The sequence below is a fragment of the Mycteria americana genome, chromosome 1 (assembly GCF_035582795.1).
Source record: "Mycteria americana isolate JAX WOST 10 ecotype Jacksonville Zoo and Gardens chromosome 1, USCA_MyAme_1.0, whole genome shotgun sequence".
Classification (NCBI taxonomy): Eukaryota; Metazoa; Chordata; class Aves; order Ciconiiformes; family Ciconiidae; genus Mycteria; species Mycteria americana.
The window spans coordinates 13,460,046-13,476,613 of record NC_134365.1 but is presented as its reverse complement, the minus strand read 5'-3'; the positions used below and the strand labels follow the sequence as shown (position 1 = coordinate 13,476,613).

At 38.6% G+C, this 16,568-nt stretch overlaps 1 protein-coding gene across 15 annotated transcripts in view; it reads right to left on the bottom strand.

Moving 5' to 3' along the window:
* MAGI2 (membrane associated guanylate kinase, WW and PDZ domain containing 2) overlaps nt 1–16,568 on the bottom strand; it is a 776,755-nt gene that overhangs the window by 232,591 nt on the left and 527,596 nt on the right. For all 15 annotated transcript variants that reach the window (XM_075491038.1, XM_075491056.1, XM_075491102.1 and 12 more), the window contains exon 6: nt 5,065–5,144. In XM_075491038.1, the coding sequence (XP_075347153.1) occupies nt 5,065–5,144 (80 nt within the window). The remainder of the gene's footprint in view (nt 1–5,064; nt 5,145–16,568) is intronic.

Below are 16,568 nucleotides of genomic sequence, written 5' to 3'. Positions count from 1 at the left end.
ACTTTCCTTTGTTGCTGGAAGTCTGAGTTTGATTTTTACCAGAGTTAGGGAGGAGGAACACCTGCTGGAAACAAGCAAAATAGTCAAGACTGCAGACTAATTGCTGGGCTTCAGTCATTTCTAGGATTAGCATAGGGCATGTAAAAATTATGAGGCAGTAGCTTAGAGCAGGAACATGAAGAGGGACTGTATGTTAAATTGTGAGGTTTTGAGAAAGAAGCATTTTTCAGCATTAGAAAACATTTTTTTTTAAATCTGAGCACCATTTAAAGAGGTTTCCAAACTGAACATGCAGTGAACAAAGGTGCTCCTGTGTCTCACAAGAGATGTGTCCAGCTGAAAATGTACTACATAAAGTTTCAGAAAAAAGTAAGGAAATGTGAGGTTATTTACTCATGTGAAAGATTATTGGTTTCCCAGGATTGTTATACCCTTGAGATTACAGATAGCCTAATCAGCAATCACCCTTATGATTCTGAGTTTAACATTTGCCTTCTGTTTTGGTGGTTTGTTTTTTTTTTGTTTTTTTTTGGCAAGAATCATATTAAATATATAAATATATATGTTTAAAAATTAACTTATAGCAATAAATCTACAGCTTTGATTTTTTTGAGAAATTCTGAAATGTTTAGAGATGATTGATCAAGATGATGACAGTGTTCTCAAAGAAGGAAAGGGAGCTGAATTCCTGAATTTGTGACTGCATGTGCACACTGCATGTGCCACAACCCACTGCATGTGCCACAACACACTGCATGTGCCACAACACACTGTATGTGCCATGCAAAGCCCTAAGAAGTCTGGGTGAAAAGGAAAAGGGAGAAGTCCTGTACGCCATGAAGTGGCAGGGCAAGGATATGTGGAGGTGGAAAGTACTGCTATTAGAAAAAGGGAATTTGCTTGGAGGACTCAAGATGAGAGATGTCCAATGGGAGATGTCATACGTAGCACGAAACAACGGGCTCAACTAGGAGAGAAAGATGAAGAGGACAAGGGTAGATGTGTGTGTTGTCGGCGTGAAGAAGAGCGCTGAAGCGGTGCGTGGCAGTGAGCTCACCAAAAGGTATCACCTGTGACTATAGGAAAGGCGAGAAGGATAGCCCGACAAAACGTGACAGAAGGGTAGGGTTCAGTTCAAGATGAAGACACCTAAATGTAGTAGTCTGTCTATGTACAGGTGTTTACATGTGAACCAGATATCGGTGTCCTCTCATTGTCAAAATAGAGATGATATTCACAGTCAATGAAGTTCAAAGGCAACTTGGCTCACCCTAAATAAGCATCTATATTTTGCAGTCAATTTGGTGGGTGTAGAGGAGATGGAAAGACAGATGACAGATAAATGCTAGGTGAAATCAAAGCTTTATTTATAGTCTTAAGCCTACTTGTATTTGAAAACTAAGAGATAGGAGAAAGGAGGTTGACAGAAAAAGAAAGGGAGGGGTAAGAGTGATGGAGACTACTGATTGGGATGGATTAGTAATGAAATAAGTGAAATTTGTAGTAACAAAATAAGTAAAATTTGATATATCTGATCCCAGGAGATTTCAACAGCTGTTCAATCCCCAAATTGGATAAAGAAGTAAATGTTCACTTTTCTCCAGAATGGAAAGTTTCCTAAAATTAATTAAAGAATGTGAAGAATTTTATTACTACATTTTTTAACAAAAAATGAACTTTCTAAACTCTGAGATATTTAATGTCATTAAGGCTGAACTGCCTTTCAATATTAAACTACATTTTTTTTGCCTTATGGGACTTGTCATTCTTTTCCATATTCTCTCCCAAAGAACAGACTCTGTTGGTAGACCACTCACATAATATACTTGTAATCATGAAAATCCTGTGAGTCTGCTATGTAATATGACTTTACAGAAAATGTAGCAACCAGGGAATCTAGCTCACACAAACAAAGGGGGCAGAACTATAACTTCTGTAGTACTCTACAGATACAAATTGGTATAACCAATGTTGATGTGGAAAAAAAAAAAGGAATCACTTAAAAGAAGTATTCCAATTCAGAAACCCCAAATATTTAATTCATATTTTCAGGAGAGAAAACACAATTATTTTTAATAAAGTCAAGATTTTCTGGAGGAAATCAGAAATGTGCAAAAAATTCTAGTTCTTATTGAAGAATTGCCAGCTATTTCTGCTTATTGCTATTATGAAACTCATATAGGCACCATACAAACAGAGAGTAAGAGGCAATTCTTGCTTCAAAGACCTGCCATCTAAGTAGATCTGACAGAGCAAAAGTCGAAGTAATTTGTTGAAACTCACACAGAAGTTCCATGACAGAGACAGAAATAAAGATCAGCCCTTAAAACCTCGTGACCTACAAAGGGGTTTAGAGCAGTGGGTGTCATTAAAGGAAAACAGAAAGAGTCCACAGCACGGACGCAAAGAAAGCTTGACTTGGTAGAGCTTGTCAATCTCTTGGCAAAGGCTTGTGAAAATTTTTCCAAGAGGAGGGATGTGCTGGAAGGTTGGTTCAGATTTTGCAAAGAGAAATGAGTAAGCACCGGGATTTGCAGATACAGAAGTCAGAGAAAATGAAGATATCGTATTTGGCAAAGGAATATTGAAGACCTGAAAACAGAAGAGAGGAAATGCCTGGAGCAGAAGGCCCCCTCAATAGTGCTAGCCCAGAACATCAGGACTCAAATATTGTACGCTGCTTGGATGTTTTCTGGTGTGGAAACCGTGTGCTGGTGGCAGAATGGAGAAGGAGGATTTGGCAGGATTTGCACTGAAAGGAGAACACAAAATTTGGGTTGTTCAAAATGAAAACCTGATTGCAGAATCTGATAGGTGATAAGGACATCATAATGTATCTCAGTGAATCAGTACAAGTTTCAGATGTGACAAAATGAATGTCACTGAAAAACACAACTTATGCAGATAGCAATAAAGAAGCAAGGTAGGTATCATTGCCTATCTAAACACTGATATCTTTCTAAAATTTTGTATCTCTGAATAAAATGTGCCAGAATAAATCATAAAGTGTAACAGAAAAGATGTTTGGCATAGAAAACATCTACCAAGCCATAGCTGAAAAGCGTGTGAAATTAATCCTTGATCTTACATTAACTATAAACACAAATTCCAAATCCCTGTGTGCTATAACAAACTCCCTGGTGTTGGACCTCAATGGCAAGGTACAGTCATTTTAAGGCATATTGGACATTTTAAGAACCTTTTCTTCTGCATGTGTTGGATTAAGAAAAAAAACCCAAAACCCACAACAATTTTTGAACAACTGAAGAACCTTAGGAAAAGAGAGGATGTCGCAGGAACAATCTCTGTAAGAACAGAAGATCTCTCCCTAAAGTCTTTTATGCTTCACTTCAAGTACTTTGCATTAATGAGATGAGCAACTCTTAAAAGAACAACATGACCCAGCATGCTATAGTAATTCAATAATCCAGTGGACAAATAACTACAAAATAATGCTGTTTCTTTAATGCACCGATCTTAATTTTAAATTGTTTCAGATATTTTGGGTTTTTTTTAATATTTCAGTACTTATTGTGATGTCAGTATAAAACGCTAACAGAAAAAGAAAAAAGAAAAAAAAAAGTAACACACATTTACCCCAAGTAACTCTGTGATATGTTACTCCATAGATATTGGTGGTTTTTTCTTCTGCTTTCTCCACTAATATTCCTTAAGGATCAGGCAAAGATAGAGCTTCATTTAAGTAATGTGAGAGATTTATGATGCAAAACTCCTGTGCCCTTGTTTTGTTTCAGTAACACATTTCTGTTGTATTCACTGTAGAATTTACTCCGGGAGCTAGTGTTGTCAGTGCTAGAATAAGCATCACAAAATCATTCAGACATGTAATTTCTGATGTCAGAAGAGAACGTCAGAATTACTGCTGAAATAAGGAAGGGATTTTTGGAATATAGCAATCTTTCAAAATGAAGCCATTTACAAAAAAACCCAGGAACATTCTTTCTCAAACCACTGACCCTGCATTTGATACAGAAAGCAGCTCTTCAGTGACCTCCTTATCAGCCCAAAACGGCACGGAGTTTTCTTTCTGTTAATAGTATTTACATTACCAAATCAATGTATTTTGGAAAATTTGAAATAAATCAGATGCAGTACATGAAAACCTATTAATACATTTAAAATATTTTAAAATGCTTTGAATTAATGCAAATAGCATGCATGCATTTAATCCTCTGTATCTCACAATAATAAAATAAGTAACAGTCTTTAGAAATCATTACTTCTTAACTGGCTAATTGAACTGACACTGAACTATAAAACAATGGAAAAAAACCTCCTCAGAAAAAGATCTGTTACAATGTATTTTTACTTGGCTTTATTACATGATTTTGATTACTGAAACTTTACCAGAGAAAAAATAGAAATTATACTGAATGCATATAAGATAGTTCAATATGATCGGTATTATTTCATATCTCTGAATCTGTGAATATAGTAATCTCTCCTGCACAACAGCTACAGCTCCTTTAAGCATCCTCAACACTATTTACGCTTTTAAATGTTAAACCATTAACAATGCAGTACCCCCCAAATCCAGTCTTGAACTCTGACAGACACTGATCTCTTTTCTCCCTCCCACACCCTGTTTTATCAGACACTATTTTGTTTAAATTGGCTACTAAATAGCATAGCACTGTACCTTTAAATACAAATCAAACAATATTCATATTCCCACGGTGCTGCTAGTTTCCCTTATGCATTGAATCGCCTGTAGATTAAAAGCTCAGAATCTGAAAAGGGATTCTGTTCTGCAGACCAAAGTTCTCTGTAGGAGATGAGGGAGAGGGTCAGTCCCAGAGTCACACACACAACAGGCAGAAAACACACTTGTGATCCTCAGCTTTGGATAGCATCAGAAAGGGGAATAAAAAGCAGAAACACATGGCACACTGAGAACTGGTATCACTTATGGCTTCTAACCAAAGCAGCAATTAAACACCTTTCATCATTCCCCCGAATGCCTGATTTTTGTAAGAACTGAGACACACACACACACACAAAGGCAAATCCCCTCTGAGCAGCAACGAAAACTTAATAACCTACCATTTTCTTTGCACTCTTCTGGAGGTTTAGCCTTTTTCGCAAGTCGTGGATCCAGCCATGATGTTGTCTTTGTGTTATGGCTGAAAAGAAAAGAGATCACTCTGAGCAGACACATACTGAAAGGAATCAAGTTTATTCCTTAAGAAAAAAGGGTTAGTCCAACAAAATTGCAATCGATACACTTAATTTGCTTACTGATTCTAAGTAGCCCTGAAGGAGGTGTAAGAGTAATTGTGCAAGGCAGCTGTAAATTTGGCAACCTCAGCTCCCTGTCCTCAAAGCAGCTATTTTTATTAAAATCAACTAGAATGTTGCCAAGTTAACCTCATTGAAAATGCAGAACTCATCCAGAGCAAAAGGAATTTATTACAAATACAGTGTTCTCCCGTTGAACGAGTGCAAGAGACAGGATTCTGTACCATTCGCAGTTTTCGGATAGAATTATTTTCATCTTAAACCTGTCCTTTTCATAAATACAGGTTTGTTATTTCTCACCAGCAGCACTGGCAAGGCATAGAAAAAGTGATGCAAATTACAGCATGCTCCTGCAAAGTCTACATTTCCGGACAGAGTGATTAATGATACTTTGTTTAACAAACCTTTATCTCTCCATATATAATCCTTCTATCGAGATAAAATAGATATGCACAAGCTGAATGAATCATGTGGCTCCTTTCTATACTCAGAATAGATCTTTGAGGAATCAGCCATCAAATAGCGTTGAACTGGCACAAACTGTTTTCTGGGAGAATATTTTGCCAAATGAATTGATACTTAGCGCAGCTAGTGAGACTTAAAGCCAGATCTTTCCAATGTATATCTTTCCCATAAACATTTGAATTTGGAGCCAAAGATTTTAAATATATTAAGAAAGGAAAACTATAAAACAGAAAAGGATGTGATCATTACTCCTTTATTTTTTGAGATGCCTCTCCTACAATACCATCATTCAGAGACACTTCTAACCCATGTTTTATTTATCTGATACATCCTAGGAGGATGCTTGTTCCGTACAGTACTGAATTATTTAGTGTATTATTAATTTGCTGTGTCATTTTAAAGTGTACTTAAGACTTCTCTCATAAACATTAGTATAAGGTGCACAAAAACAGGGGACCTGGCAAAAAATGGATTAGGATGCAATTGGTAGTTGGTGAGTTACTGATTAACTGGTAGAGTTCATGTGCTCCAAACACCACTGGTTCCCCTAGGGAAAAATAAATGCAAAGAGCAAAGAGCCAGTTCCTTCTCCCACCTTGACTCCCTGTTTAGTCTATGGCAGATAACTTTTCCTCTGCCTCGACTTCTCTCTCTCTCTAAAAACAGAGTGATACTACCTACTTCTCAGCATTATTGTCACCATGTTAAAGCTTTCTCCACAGTTTGGATGGGAAAAAAGGTAGATGACTGTTATGTATGGATAAAGTAGCAACTAAAATGAAAATTGAGACATTTAAATTCCTATTTTAAGCATGCCCTAGTCTAGAACACCGTTCACGACAGGTGAAGAGGATAAACAAAACCTTCCCTTGCTTTGAGAGCAGAGCTATACTTGCAGAGTATGAAAAATGATAAGCCAAAGGTAAGGTAAATTTGAAACGATGCCAGCAGCCCGTGCTTGATTGCAAATGTAACTAAGATGCTTTCTCTGAAGCTCCGGCTGCCTGTGGTCTCCTGTAGGGTGTATTTTTATACCGCAGTCACAGCCTAACTGCAGCTTATGCAGACATACTTGAGCTAGCTTTAATTTAACTAGGGGAGATACTGGCAACAACGTCACTGCAGCAGTATGGAGCTCAGCGTGGGCTCATCACCCCAGCGTCTACTGAGCTACTTGGGTGCAGCCAGCAGCACACGCTGAGCTGCACACCACCATGGGTACCGTTAGCAGTGCCAGAACTCAGAGCGAGCTTGGGCATACCTGTGGAAGCTGCAGTCACAACTCTGGAGTGTGGGCATGTCTGTACAACAGCCACTCTCTCCCAGCTACTAATTCTGAATGATATTAGGGACCTCCACTGGTTGCAGGGACCAAGTCGGATTCACAGATAGTTTCCTATGGCTTTAAAAGAGTAATATATATATATATGACTACTGTTAGTAATGTTTGCTGTGGTATAAAGTGGATCTCAAAGTATTTTACAAAGGAAATCAAAATCATCACCCCTGTTTTAATGGTGGGAACATGGAGTCACAGAGTCATCAAGTGACTGTCCACAGCCCCTACACAAGCCAGTGGCAGAGTCAGTACTAGAAGTCAACTCTGTTGCAAGTCAGCTGGCCAGTGCTTTTCTCACAAGTCCACACAACATCAGAACAAACCAATTCACCAGCCCTGAAAAAACCCCTATGACATTTCTAGAATACACCTGAGAAATGAGTTTTCAGGCATCTGTAAAGACAGGTGCCAAGCTCAAAATAAGCCAAATTCAGTATTAATGTTTAAAAATGTGAATTAGTTGAATTACAGCCCCCAAGGCTTTTGTTGAAACTGAGAACAACAAGCAAACAGTTACGCTTCCCTTCAGCATAAATGTGGCTTCCATGAACCCAGAAGGACTCATGTCTTCCAGTTTTGTGCACTGTGGCCATTCTAAACAAAATCATAAACAAATTAAAAAGTCAATAGCTTTTCCAACAGAAGAGTGATCCTTCAGTCTGCAGAGAAATTTCAGAGAATGAAGATGGTATCTCATCTAGATCAGCTCTTACAGCACTCAATCTCCTAGTTACTGTCTCTTGAACCCATTCAGCTACTTAGTAAAAGCAAAACTCATCCACAAGAACTTTTATCTATAACAAATAACTGAAGGAGCAAAGTACCTTTTGAAAATCATCCCTCTCCTCCTTACCCATCTCCATGCCTGCTCCCTTGCCCTGCCTCTCCACTTTATCATCTATACTAAACACGCATTCTACGTCAAGCAATGGGACTTCTAGACAGGTGCTCCAGTGGGTAAAAAAACCATTCCTGCTCTGAAGACAGACCCTACTTGAAAGAAGGCAGAATCAACCCTACCTGTCTTCTAACATCTCTACAGTACCATCAGTTCCTCTTTAGCGCTACATAGTGCTGATTGCTTGGATCATCTTAGCCACCAGGTACACAACACACAAACACTCCTGCGATGAGGACAGACATCATTACTGTTGTGCTGCTCTCAGTAAAAGAGGGAAATAAGTCGTCCTGCATTACAGCATAGTGGTTTGGTATACACGTCTACTTCTGTCCTACACAGGAGGTTTATTTGGCAGGGTACTCTTGCATTTTGTGCCAGCTTTCGAGTTGTGGGTTTTGGACAGATGCTGCTCTTGCCATAGCCGGTGCCATGCTAGCACTACCCAGTGTTGTTCAGAGTAACCTCCTGTCACTTGTCTTCCAGCAAGGACTAGAATTAGGATTAGCCAACCATAGACAAAAAGAGAGGTGGCTTCTTCCCCACACAGCTAGGACATGTTGGGAATAAGAGGAAGAACAAAAGCACAGTGGTGCCAGCTTGCTGAATGTCCCAGGGCAGGCTGCAGGGACATCTCAGGAAAGACACCACTTCCCATCTGTCCCAGTGCTCTGCCTATTCCCTCTTCAACTAGAAGACTAGAATCTGTAAAAGCTGAAGGGAAACAATATTTAGCTCCTAAACAGTTTATAATCTCATTTAAAAGAAGCCTTGATAGGAAAGCTTTAACAATGGGAAAGAAGACAGAAGGAACAGTAAAATGGCCACATTAACACCAATGGCAAAAGTAACTTTAACACATATTTACTGCATGAGCTGTGCACGTTAATGCTTCTTAAGCACTAAAAACCTTGTAAAATGTCCAGTGTATAACCTGCCTGCCTTACCACTAGGTCTAATGATGTGCCTCTATTTGGGAAGTCTTATAGACAGACCAGAAGGAAAAAGGGCGGGGGATTTACAGATTAGTTATGAATGAATTGCCAATGAATAGCAGAGGCAGTTGTGGAATAAATGCACAAATAAGCAGTCGGAGCACTTGTTACTGACTGAATGAGAGTGAAGTGATGCAACAAAAGCATCCTGTAAGAAATACAGCTGTGGCTCCACCAGCATTTTCCACTGGCCACTGTTTCATTACTCAGCAATAACCATACCTCATCATTAAAGGGCAGGTTTAGAAAGTCCATTCTTACACCATTTAATTATCTTGATCACTAGCTAGGATGATGGAGCTAAGAGATAAGTGCTGGCAAATCAACCATGCACATCTTAGAATCTGTCTTAAAATCAAGAGCAAATACCTAGTTTTGGAAACTTTGAAAGCAGTCAGTGAAGGATCCCTTTGGTTTTGCTTCAAGCAGGTGGAGCATGGGAATAGCATAACAATTTTAAATTAATCCTAATTTGTTACCTGCTATACAAAATAGAAACCACTTATAGGCCTGAAAGGTATTGCAAATTTGAAAAATAATTTAAAAAAATGTCACTCAGTAAAGCAGTAGAGCTTAATATTGTAGCCAAAAGTCAATACAATAATTATTGCTGAACTAACTTAAATCCTCCCTCTTTACCAAGTGTTTACATCCAGCAGAAATAGTTTCTTATAAGCAGAGTCCCCCAGTATCAATTATAGACAGTTTTAAACATATGTGAAAAAAACCTTTTCAGCTGGTTTAAACAGAGTGAAAGAAAGCTCAGAATACTTTCCTGAAACCCTGACTCAACCCCCTGTTCTCCAGCTTTTCTTTGTAATTCTGCTTTTAAGACTTCTCAGAATTGTTTATGTCCCAATTCCCCATTATCACCACTGGATCTGGGTACCAGGGCCAGAGCCTCTCTGGAAGTCTCACTGGATACTCATCCATTCCTTTAGGAAGTAAAAAATGTTAGGAGTGTGGCTTTTCTTATTTAACAATATATTATCTTTTTATGATAATTATTTGTTAGACAATATATTATTTTACTTAAGATTTGAATATAATGGATATCTGTTAGCAATCTGTCAGTTTAAAGCACTTTGACAGATAAAGTTTCTCGTACTAACAAAGCCCTCAGACAATCTCTTGAAACATTTTTGAAGGGAATATAGAAAGTAGTTACTGACAGTAATAGCCTTAATGTCTTTTGAAAACACTGCAAACCTATTCTAAATCGTGACTCTTGCAAGGTATGTAATTTGCACGTTATTGTGAAAGGCATTTCAAAATGGGTATTTACCAATGTGCTGCTTCAGTGTATTTGGGGACAGCACATATGGGTTTGTTTGGGTTTTTATTGTGAATACATTACATTCAAGATGGTCCTCATTATAACAGCTTGAGCAAAGGGGAGTATATGAGACAGAGAAAAACAGAGTGCACTGTAGGCCACCTGACTCTTAAAATGCTTACTCCTCCCTCCTTTTTGTATGCCCAAGATTTGTAGATCTGCAGAGTTTTTCAGATAGCACAATAATGATTTTCAAGTAATTTACATGTAGGGGGACAGTGACAGGAAAAAAGAGCATTAAAATGGAATTTTGCAATTCATCCTTTGTGGGGTGCTACCCAAACTTCTCGCACACATGTAGGGACAGATACAAAGGGAGTCATCCTCTGGCTATGGTTTGAATGGCAGCAGCTATGACTGCTAGCTTGCATTGCACTTCACACTGTCAGTCTGTTAGATGTGCTCGGAGTATATGGTCCTTAAGAGATACAGCTTAGGGAGTGCCTATCCTGTGAATCCCAGATGGCCTTGGGCAGTAGGTAAGCACTTATGTACTCAGCCTAAACACAGTGGTGGTGCCTCTAGGCATTCGCAGAAGCAGAACATGCTTATGTAAGATTTTTTTGGGAATATATAAATGCCTGAAGTCTCCTACAGTAATTTCTGCTGTTAAAGTCACTCTCTTTGACTCAGGCAGTTAACTTCTGACAAAGAATGGGCTTCATCTCATGTGACTTCAGCCATCTAGAAATTACACAGCTAACTGGAGAGGCACCTATACAGAATAATTTATCTTACCTATCTTCCGGTGGGAATGGGGACCTAACCATATGCTCTTAGTGACATACTAGGTGCTACGGCATCTCCCAAATGGCCTCTGGCTGCCACTCCAGAAAGGCGCTGGTTTTGACAGGTTCTGTGTCATACCTGCCAGGTTCATGGAGATGTCTTGGGCTATTAGTGTGCCTCCACAGTCATGCTTTGGCTCAGATCAGGAGGTCACTTTTCAAGTGAATTTCTCAGTTATCTTCATTTACACACTAAGCATTCTCCCAGCTTGTAAGCTGCTTTCACTTGAATTTAAACCAGATGATACACAGCAAGAGCTCACCTAATGCACTTCAGCCATTCACAGGCATGCAGCCCATGGCACCTGAAAAGACCTAGTAGTTGTGGATGCTGGGTCATCAGCACCAAGTGTTTTACTCTGCAGTCTACTGATACTGCTAATTTAGATATGGACATGGTTTAGATCAGAAGGAATTCAGGCTGGTTTTAACTCAAATCTGGTCTCGTGGACTGAGTTCAGGGGTTCAGGGGTTAGAGACAATTAAGTACACTCCTAGAGATCAACTTTCTTTTTAGTTTCATCTGAAAGGAATCCAGCTCATCTACTCTGAAGCGTGAACCAAACCACAAGATTTGCTTCAAAAGTGTACTCCTGACACAAACTTACAAACTACTGCAGACATATCCTTGGATATCTGAGGGCATCTTTACTGGTAGAAGCACCTACATTTAGGCAAATTAATTCTGCCCATATCTTTGGACAGGATGAATCAGCCTCTGGAGGTAATTATCTCTCTCCATTGACCACAGAAGGAGTCTTGGCAACTGGTTTATACTAGATACCTAATGCTATATGGCAAGCCAAGTGAGCTGAATCTTCTAGTTCAACAAATACGAAGGAGAAAAATTATAATACAACTACAAACATCAGAGGAAAGGTGTAGGAAGAAGAATTCTGCAGAGCAGCAGAGACCTTTAGGGGAAAGACAAGAAATAAGCAAGTGAGGAAAGACAAAAGGAGTTGAGCTGGCAGTTTGACCTGGATGCCAGCATAGATAAAAACAGCAAGGGAGACCAAGGGACAATACACCACTAGTACAGACTGAGAATGTCTTTATAACATCAAAAGACAAGAGAATAAAAAAAATCAGCATTCCCCAAATTCTTTCCAGTTCTACCATCTCCCCATTCCTAATTAATTTGTCATGAGACAAGGAAGTGGTCTCAGGAGAAAGAAACCAAGAGAGACCTTTTCTGTTGCCTGTCCCACTGTATGTCATGTTAAAGTCCAAAGAGCATTAGAGATCTGATCTTTGTTATGCTGACCAAAACTGACCAACTCAATAGAAAATATAAACAAGGAAAAAGAATTATGGACATCTATGATCAAATTCACACAAGCCCTGATGATTCAGAATTGTCCACACAATAAAGTCATACTGATACAAGATGGCTTGTTTCCCAAAGAAGAAGAATCCCATCAGAAGTGAATATTAAAACTGCATGTGAAAAAATATCCTTCATCTTAATTGCTACTTAATTAAAGTAGTAGAAATAACCATACAACCAAAACAAGGTGAATTTCAATATTATGTGCTGATATGCTGATGATGTAACATACTCGCAAAAGTGTCAAGCTAGTTTATAAGAGGTTGGGTAATTATTGCAGGATATGGAAGTAATCTTGAGCAGGTAGAAGGGTGTACTTCCACCTCAGCACTTCTAGTATCTTCTAGTGCAAAAGATAAAGTTATCAAATGTAATGATGTAGCCAGGCTTAACTAATATATCCTGCTTTCTGATGGTGAACTGATGGAGCAACCAGGAACAGCTAAATATATCATGATTCTTCACGTAAGCAAGATGTTAGGATAAACATGTTATTCCTGCAATCAAAAGACTTTCCTACCTTAAAAAATACTAAGAAGAAATACTGATCCTATTGAAGTCAGAAGCAATATTCTTAGAAACAAACTAGGTCAGGATTTTACTTTTCCAATTTGTAGCTGTACTTCTTTTCAGGTAACACCTGAAATAGCACCAGCTGTATTCAAAAACTTAATGGCTGTTTTTTACTGTGAAGAGGAGAGTCCTTGGCAGAGGCCTATTTTATAGCTGTTTTGTAGCCTTTTATGGTGCTCTCATAAAAAAAGCAGGTTTAACAACTAGAAAAAGATATTGCAACAGGTCCAAAAAGCAATGCTGACTACACTGCCCGGAGAAGTAGGTGTTGAAGTAGGAAGAGACTGAATGTCTGTGAGATGTACTGGAAAGTGGTTTGTTAAACCTCATGTGGCCAAATTACCATAAAAATCATCACCACAAGTCAAAGAAGATGATCCTTTAAAGATGTATTACAGAGGTTTGAGTTTATTCTAGACTTTTCTCTGCTAACACACATAAAACAATTATTAATGTAGTATAAGCAAAGGAAACCACATGTGCTTTTGAACAGTATAGAGTTAAATAGCTTTTGTTATGGGCTATATAATGTCCTTGAGACTATTCATCTCGGTTTATCTGTAGCTCAGCTTAACCAACTGCAGCTCTTCCTGCTTTAATGTCTTAGTCTCCCCGCACCCCTTCCAGAGAGCTCTGCTGCCTATAGGTGGCTGGAGGGCTGGACAGAGAGGCAAAATAAATTCTGCCTTTTATAAATAAGTATCATAATGTGTAACCTTCTCTAGAGGAGAACCTATAATGTCATGGTGTATGTGATGGAGCTGGAGAGTTGGGTGAGGGCCACATTTAAGGCTGACTGCACATGATAGCAGATGCACCGAGAGACTTGGTCCTTTTGTATTCCCTTCAACACTGCACTGGACCAACACAGCAAACATCAATTGCCTGGGATCCAACACAGTCAATGTCTGCTGACTTTGTGAGGACAACACAACACTCATGTTTCTAGTATGTGGTTGGAGAGTAGTTGGCAAGGTGAGGTCTGAAGGCTATGGGGAATTGCAGCCTTTCCTTAGCCCTGGCAGAGGGAAAAACCAAAAATCACTGATGGCTACAATTTATTTAAGCAGGCCAAAACAGGTCACACTCATCAGCCCTGTTTAAAGTAGGAAAGAAGGAGCAGAACTGGGGGGGGGGGGGGGGGGGAGGGAGAGGGGTTGCTGGTATTCCAGTTTATATACAGTGTTTTAATTATTGCATGTTCTCATTAGCATATGTTCTCAATGAAAGCAAACGTAGGAGATGGACTCCTATTTGTGTGGTGTGTGCCTGTATTTGAAAATTTGGATTCATATGTAAGGGAGGCTGGAATCAGCCCAAGAAATGTACCTAAGTAGCTCTTCCTGAAAAACAATGGTAAGTATTATGTAGTAAGAAGGGATCTCTTCCTGTTCTGTCTGTGAATGCTAATATAGGTAAACATAAGGTCATGCACCTATATCAAAAAAGGGAAAGAAAGGAAGAAACAGACCAAGCCATTGTCTAAAATACAACCATCCTCTGAATCATCCAGAGAATCTAGTACATGATTTTTTTTCTTTTTAGACCTTGAGGCAGAGGAAATTCCTTGAGGCAGAGGAAATTCCTTCCAGTGTGCTTTACAAAATGCTAACTGGGCCATTAATGATTAACAAATAAATAATACTGTCTACAGACAGTTGTCTTTCTTCTTATGAAGTCACTCCCTCTCTCACTGTAAATCTGCCATGTTACTTCTGACGGCAGTTTTGATAAATGAGCTCACATATAAATTTTAGAGGTTAGTTTGAGGTCAATGAATGAAAATGTTGTCATGAAATCTAAGACCTTTGGATATACCTGTGACAACCTGAAACTTGCGATCACTTACTGCTTGAAGTCCTTAGGCTTTAAAGGCACAATTCACGTGAACCTCAAATAAAGCAATAAAAGATGCTGTGTAGCATTACTTTTTTTTCACCCATTGTGATGTACACTTTAAAAATGTTTGGTTTTCATCTATTATTTAATAATCTAGTACAATCTTTACTACTGTTCGGGGAGATGTTGTTAGACAAATAGGTTTTTGTTGTCTTTTTATCTTTCTGTTTTTTGCAAAAGCAATGGAGTCTCTTCATGCCATTAACCAAAGTGACTTGTAAACAAAGAGGCAATTTAACAGCATCCCCACAGCATTACATTCCTACTTAACCCTGTGAAGACTGTGCAATGTGAAAACTCAAACGATCAAAGACTTGTTCCTTTGCTAGTATTCCAGTAAATAATCTGGTATTTTTACAGATGTGTAATTGCACTTTTTTGCAATTACATTATTCAAGAATATAATCCCAAAGGCAAGGAGCCTTTATAACAGTCTTTCTATCCAGTCTGCACCTCTGATTGATTTCTCTGCTTTACATAACATTCATTTAGTGGAAGTGAATGATGAGCATTGTCAGAACTGCAGTGTAAACCAGAGCATTTCCAGGAAAGGAAGTAAGCTGTAACATCAAAGGAATTTGTGGAGTGGAATGGCTGCTCTGTAGAGCGGCAACACTATTTGCATTCACTATATTTGTTACAAAATATACATTTATTTTCTATTAAACTGCCTGCTGCAGTATTTATCACTGTCACAGTTTGGTGTGTTAGTGACCTACCCATCATCCTGTCCCCCACCCTCCAAACGTATCACAGTTTTTTTTGTTAGAACAAGTAAAATAAAAGTTCCACATAATTCAGTCTGCTCTCTGTCAGAGCATTCAATATGTGCAGAAAAATTAAATTTGGGAGTGAGGTAAGAAGGAAACAAGGGTTTGAGCTAGCCCTGAGGTCATCCTAGTTCTTTGCTAGCTTGCGCAAAGTTACTATAATTATTCTTTTTCTAGAATAAGCATATTTTTGCCCTTTTCAGCAAGGAAACTTATGTTTTAATAGTTACTGCTCTTTTCAGCCTTGTATATGCCAGAAGCTATGCTAGTGTCCATGAAAAATCACATGCACAGACTTTATTCTTATCATTTGTTTACACTTCATGTGATAGTCATAAAATTTTATATGAAGTAAGGGACTTAAAGCAGAAGTAACACCACCAAATGTTATTTTTACTTACTACTAATCAGAATAATGGTTAATGCTCCCAATTGTTTGAGGCAGTTCCTTAAAGCAAACAGAAATGCTACTGCTACCTCTTTAAGTAGTGTTCTGCTGATGAAGATGTTGATTTTTCCACAAAAAAGAGCTTATATGAACTCATTCATTTGTTGTTATCTTATTCTGGTAACGTGTATTAATGACAGCACTTAGAGAAGAAAGAACTTTCATATCCATTTGTTCAACGAGTTGGCTAATTAGCAACAGTAGCAACACGTATGTACAGCCTACCAAAAGGAAAAACTTTCTACACATAATTAATTCTCCTTATTGTCCACTCTTTTATTTTATTATTTCTAAATATAGCATGGCCTCCCTCTACTGTTCACTAGCTAGTTTCTAGCCCGCCTATCTTTTTTTCTTTAAATTGGCAAAAATCTCAACCCTCTTCACCTCTGTCCACATAAGGAAGAGCTCAGCGATTGTGCTACTCTCCCATAAGCACCAGAACAACACAAAAGCCTTACTTTTGCC